Here is a 6,144-nt window from a genome sequence, read left to right as displayed (position 1 = left end):
AAGAGCAAGTAGCATGCAGAGCATGACTATTATTGACTCTCAAACTAGCAGAACTGGAAAGTAACAGCCTCTGAATTTCTAAAACAAAAAGCTTCTGATCTAGCTTGATGTTTCTTACAGTGGTTAGGATCGAAACCACATGTGCAGGAGACAGTTTGCAGATGTGCCTGCATTGTGGTTGAGTCCCACACTACCCCAAGAAAAGTGGTTCTTGGGGTTTAATCGGAATCCCAGATGCTTCATGTGAGCGAGCACAACATCTCAGTGCTGTGGCTCTAACTCCTCCGACTGAGCTAGTATCACCCAATCATCTATATGATTCAGTACACAGATACCCTGGAGTTGCAGAGGAGCCACAGCAGCATCCATGCACTTGGTGAATGTGCCTGTTAGAATCCTGTATACTGTCAGAATCTTAATGTGAAAGTAAGCATCCTTTAGCTCTATCGTCACAAACTTATCCTCGAATTGGACTTGTGACTCTATGAGTTTGAGGCTAAGCATCTTAAACCTGTATGTCCAAAGAGTACGGTTCAGGCCCCCCAAATCTAAAATCAGACACATAGCGTCAACGGCATGACTCAGCAACGAAGTTCCATTTCGAAGGGGAACACATTAAACAGAATTCAAATCTGCAGTAATTCAGTTATAAAATAACTAAAATGCTTTTTTTTTTTTTTTTTTTTTTTTAATGTCTAGCTAGCTTAAGGCAAAAGAACTGTATGCTTTAGTTATCTGCTTACTACTAAGTGTCATGCACAATGAACCACATACATTAAACACCAGCAAATCGTTTATAAAGCTGTTCTGACATACATTTTTGTATTCATAATGTTAGAGAAAAAAAAAAAAAAAAAAAAAAAAAACACCTGCTCCCGACCACAAAACATCTGAATGTTTTCTGTTCTTTAGGTAAACTGATGACAATGCATTTTGGTAATAATATTTTGGTATAGTATCTGTATATAATATAATAACAACATTGATTAGTTTAATTAATTAAAATAAAAAAAATTAAAAACAGTTGTGTTGTCTGGTTCCTTTTTTATTATAGATGAACTTCTATTCTGAACACCAATAAAAAATTGTCTACAAGCTTTTGCATATGCCATAGGCCAGTTTATTTTACATGCATGTGAAGAATTTTCGGGGAGGTCCATTTTTATGTGCAAAACACTTTATTCGATTTTATTCATATTTACAAAAGTTTTATGAATATGCCAAGTATCATGTAGACCCAGTATGCATAAAATAAATTTCATCATCAGCATGGTCGAAAAGGTCTAAAGATATTGGTAACACTTTAGAACACTGTTCCATCATTAATGAATAACCTCACAGGATCAAATGAGTAACATAATATTAATACTTTAGTAACTACTATTAACTAACTATAAGCTCTGATTAACGGATAATTAAGTAATAGTGCTTAGTCGAATGTGGTAGTTCACTATTAGCTAATCAGTAACTACTATTTTTCATACCTCCCAGAGGACTACTAAGAACTGCTATATACAGGTTCATAATTAATATAAATAAAGTGCAATGTATAATTAATTGTAAAGTAAAGATAATGGTAACACACTAGTAATGACTCAAGTATTACCAAATCCTTCAGAAGGAATTACTAATTATTTGGATCAGTAGTCTAAAGTGAAAAACATGATAACTCCCTAGTAATGACTGAAGTTATTTGAAGTTTTTGTAAGGTTTTTGGATAGTAATTCCTTCCAATTTGGTAACACTTGAGTTATTACTAGTGGGTCACCATGATCTTTACTTTAGAATACTGATCCAAATAATTAGTAGTTCCTTTAGAAGGATGTGGTAAGACTTGAGTCGTTACTATCTTTTGGATAGTAATGACTCAGTGACTACCTTATAAAAACCTCAAATGTTTACAGAGAGTTCAGTCAATATTAAGGAGTTATCATGCTTTTCACTTTAAATTCACTTTCACTTCCAAATCCTTTTGGAGGATTTAGTAATACTTGAGTCATTACTAGTGGGTTACCATGATCTTCACTTTAGAATTAATTATACATTACGCATTATTCACATTAATTATGGACTTGTATGTAGTAGTTCTTAGTAGTTTTCCGGAATGTATGAAAAGAAAAAAAAAGTTATTGATTAGCTAATAGTGAACTACCACATTCAGGTGAGCACTATTACTTACTAATTCGTTAATCAGAGTTTCTTGTTAGTTAATAATAGTTACTTGAATTTTAATAGTGTATTACTCATTTGTTCCTTTGTAGTTATTAATTAATGATGGAACAGTATTCTAGAGTTACCAAGATATCTGCATTTGTACATGAATTTGAGTTTGAAATATATAAAGATGACAACTCCATGCTGCCCTCTGTAGGTCAGGTGACTATCATAAAGCAGTCATAGTGCCGGGCGCAATGTGTGATGGCAGGCAGAAAAACGTTGCATACCCTAGGCTTCAGTCATCCACTGATATTAGCAGATTACTGTGTTTTATTTGTGGGTGATATTTTGGTTGTTGAGCATAGATAATTAATTTCCAACTTGCAGAGTTTACAAAAGATTTTGTCTTAAACATTCATGTCTGTTTTGTGTGCACATTTTGTGTTCATCTCCATTTTAACCATATCTGCGTGCACATAATTCAAATCTTCAATGTGCGGCAGAAAATGGAAAAGTGTATTCAAAAATGGTTAAAAAGAAAACATTCTCTATAACATCACACACAGAACCACAAATGGGTACTGACCAAAGGCCACAACATACAAAAAAAAAGCACCAAGGGTACTCTGATCATGTTAAAATGTGGCACCTCCTCAAATGAGGTCAACCTATGTCATTTCCCAACAGATTATAATATCTTTATAAAAACCTCAAAGTCCTTCTCTTAGCTGAAATATCAGTGCTGACACATTTGACATAAGACAGTTTCTATTCAATGGGTGAATGGAGTCACTGGTTGCAATGCTGCAAATGGTAATAACCATCATGACTTTCTCTAAAGCTAATGAAACTGTCTGTACTCTGCAAGGAGAGCCTGTACACCCTGAGCTATGGAAAGACGGGGACATCGTAATTGGAGGGGTTTTCTCTTTCCATAGCAGTTGGGAGGTCAGGCAACTGACATATTCTGTCATGCCACCTCCACTAAAATGCATCAGGTAAGTAAAACCTAAGAATCAGTATGTTATAAGATGTTATATGATTAATTCATAGATTTTTTTAGATTTTTTGCTTCTTTTTTTTTTTTTTTTTTTAACAAGTCTTAATTTCAGAGACTTCCAGTACGCACAGTCCATGCTCTTCGCAATAGAGGAAATTAATAACAGTTCCACTTTGCTACCTGGGGTCTCGTTAGGCTACAAGATCTACGACACGTGTGGCTCAGTGGCAGTTGGGGTTCGAGCAGCTATGGCTCTTGCCAATGGGCATGAGAAAACATCTGTTGAAGGACCCTGCACAAAGCATGCTGAAGTGCAAGCCATTATAGGAGACACAACTTCTTCAGCATGCATGGCAATATCAAAGGGTATTGGACCATTCAAGCTTCCACTGGTATGTTCCACTGGTATCGAAATATAGTGTTTTAAAATGTTATAAAATCTGTATTTTAACCAAATAATAGATGGTGATGAATGCAATGAATGTAACTACAGCGGATGTGTTATGACTAAATGTATTGTTTCTCTTAGATCAGTCACTATGCCACCTGTGAGTGTCTCAGTGACAAAGTCAAATATCCTTCATTTCTTCGAACTATTGCAAGTGACCACTACCAGAGCAGGGCACTAGCAGAACTGGTTAGACACTTTGGATGGACCTGGGTGGGAGCCTTAAGAACAGATGATGATTATGGTAACAGTGGGATGGCGACTTTCACAAAGGTGGCTGAACAGATGGGTATCTGTTTGGAATATTCTATCCCTTTTTTCAGAACCTACCCTGAAGATAAAGTAATGAGGATAATTGAGCAGATTAAAAGCTCTACTTCTCGAGTAATTGTGGGATTTCTTGCTCACTGGGACTTGGAGGTTCTACTGCATAAATTTGTTGAATACAATATTACCGGTTACCAGTGGGTAGGCACTGAAGCCTGGATCTCTGATTCAGTCATTGCTAGTATGGATAACCACCACATTCTACAAGGAGCAATTGGTCTGGCAATACCCAAAACAAAAGTGACAGGTCTGCAAGAATTCATTCTAGATATAAAACCACTGAAGTCTTCAGGAGGTGCTATTTTTACAGAGTTCTGGGAATCCCTGTTTCAGTGTAAATACTCCACTAAGAATGATTCCGTGTCCACAACTGCATGTACAGGCAAGGAGGAACTGTCACAAGTGCAAAACTTGTTCACAGACATGTCACTCATGCCCATCTTTAGCAATGTGTACAAAGGAGTATATGCTGTTGCTCACACACTTCATGACCTTCTGGGCTGCAAGGAAAAATGTGCCTCAAAAAAACAGCCTGATCCTTTAACAGTGGGTTATCTATTTTAATACTACTACAATATAAAGTACAATATTCTCTAAGGTTGTACACATGGACACAGCATATTCAACATTTCTTAATATGCACTATATGTACAGTACATATATTATTGTGTTAGTTTAAAAATATGTGTTGTTTGTGGTGTCAAACACTTAGTCAATGACTTTAAATATTGAATATTTTGTCCGTTTTTTTTTTTTTTTTTTTTTCAGTTTTTGAAGCACCTGAGAAAGGTGCATTTCAACACTAAAGATGGCGAAGAGGTTTACTTTGATGAAAATGGTGACCCAGTGGCAAAATATGAGATAATAAATTGGCAACCAAGTAGAAAACAACACTATGAATTTGTTACTGTTGGACTTTATGATGCTTCTTTTCTGGGGATGGATCGTTTAGCTGTCAATATGGCAACAATTTTATGGGCAAATAATTCCACAAAGGTGAGGAAAAAAATGGTCTGAATTTTAATTTCCATAAGTAGATGGCAATGGCAATGGCAAAAAAAACAAAAAACATCCTCTGTCACAGGTACCAGGGTCTGTGTGTAGTGAGAGTTGTCCCCCTGGCACTAGGAAGGCTGTGAAGAAAGGAAAACCTATATGTTGTTATGACTGCATACCATGCACAGATGGAGAGATCAGTAACACTACAGGTAAAATTAAACCAATATTTCCATAAAGAAAGAAAACTAGACACATAAATCATTGCTTTTTCTGTGATTAATAATTACATCCTATAACAGATTCTGTAACATGTCTGCGGTGCCATCAAGACTTCTGGTCAAATCTGCAAAATGATGGATGTGTTAAGAAGGAAACAGAATTTTTGTCTTATGAGGAGATCATGGGAATTTTACTCACAACTATTTCAGTTGTTGGCACATTTATAACAATGATAATTGCAGTCATATTTTTCAGATATAAAAATACCCCAATAGTGAAAGCCAACAACTCAGAATTGAGCTTCTTGCTACTATTTTCATTGATGTTGTGTTTCCTCTGTTCACTTACTTTCATTGGTCGGCCCACTGAGTGGTCCTGTATGTTGCGTCACACAGCATTTGGGATCACTTTTGTTCTCTGTATCTCCTGTGTTCTGGGGAAAACAATTGTGGTATTAATGGCCTTCAGGGCTACACTTCCAGGAAGTAATGTAATGAAATGGTTTGGCCCTCCTCAACAGAGACTCAGTGTTTTTGCCTTTACTCTTATACAAGTGCTTATTTGTGTGCTTTGGTTAACAATATCACCCCCATTTCCTTTTAAAAATCTTAAATACTTCAAAGAAAAGATCATTCTAGAGTGTAATGTGGGATCAGTTGTAGGTTTCTGGGCAGTGCTGGGTTACATTGGACTGCTTGCTATTCTTTGTTTCTTTTTGGCTTTTCTGGCTCGAAAACTCCCTGATAACTTTAATGAAGCTAAATTCATTACATTTAGTATGCTCATATTCTGTGCTGTTTGGATTGCTTTTATACCAGCTTACGTTAGTTCTCCTGGAAAATTCACTGTAGCAGTGGAGATATTTGCCATTTTAGCCTCTACATATGGAATGTTATTTTGCATATTCATTCCTAAATGCTATATCATTTTATTTAAACCAGACAAGAACTCTAAAAAACATTTGATGAGTAAAGTACCCCAGAGAGCTCTGTGA

The 6,144-nt window shown here is 36.0% G+C and overlaps 3 protein-coding genes across 3 annotated transcripts in view; all 3 read left to right on the top strand.

Moving 5' to 3' along the window:
* LOC127499610 (extracellular calcium-sensing receptor) overlaps positions 1 to 916 on the top strand; it is a 4,849-nt gene extending 3,933 nt beyond the window's left edge. The window contains exon 6 of the mRNA XM_051870001.1: positions 841 to 916. Coding sequence (XP_051725961.1) covers positions 841 to 916 — 76 coding nt within the window. The remainder of the gene's footprint in view (positions 1 to 840) is intronic.
* Positions 917 to 2,982: 2,066 nt separating this feature from the next.
* On the top strand, positions 2,983 to 5,039 carry LOC127499609 (extracellular calcium-sensing receptor-like). Its single transcript, XM_051870000.1, has 3 exons — positions 2,983 to 3,155; positions 3,258 to 3,549; positions 3,687 to 5,039. Exons 1-3 carry the CDS (start codon positions 2,983 to 2,985, stop codon positions 4,494 to 4,496), a joined length of 1,275 nt encoding a protein of 424 aa, XP_051725960.1. The 3' UTR covers positions 4,497 to 5,039.
* On the top strand, positions 4,570 to 6,144 carry LOC127499608 (extracellular calcium-sensing receptor-like). Its single transcript, XM_051869999.1, has 4 exons — positions 4,570 to 4,585; positions 4,684 to 4,928; positions 5,017 to 5,140; positions 5,231 to 6,144. Exons 1-4 carry the CDS (start codon positions 4,570 to 4,572, stop codon positions 6,142 to 6,144), a joined length of 1,299 nt encoding a protein of 432 aa, XP_051725959.1.

Source organism: Ctenopharyngodon idella, chromosome 18 (genome assembly GCF_019924925.1).
Source record: "Ctenopharyngodon idella isolate HZGC_01 chromosome 18, HZGC01, whole genome shotgun sequence".
NCBI classification, from domain to species: Eukaryota; Metazoa; Chordata; class Actinopteri; order Cypriniformes; family Xenocyprididae; genus Ctenopharyngodon; species Ctenopharyngodon idella.
This window is presented reverse-complemented; position numbering and strand designations above follow the sequence as displayed.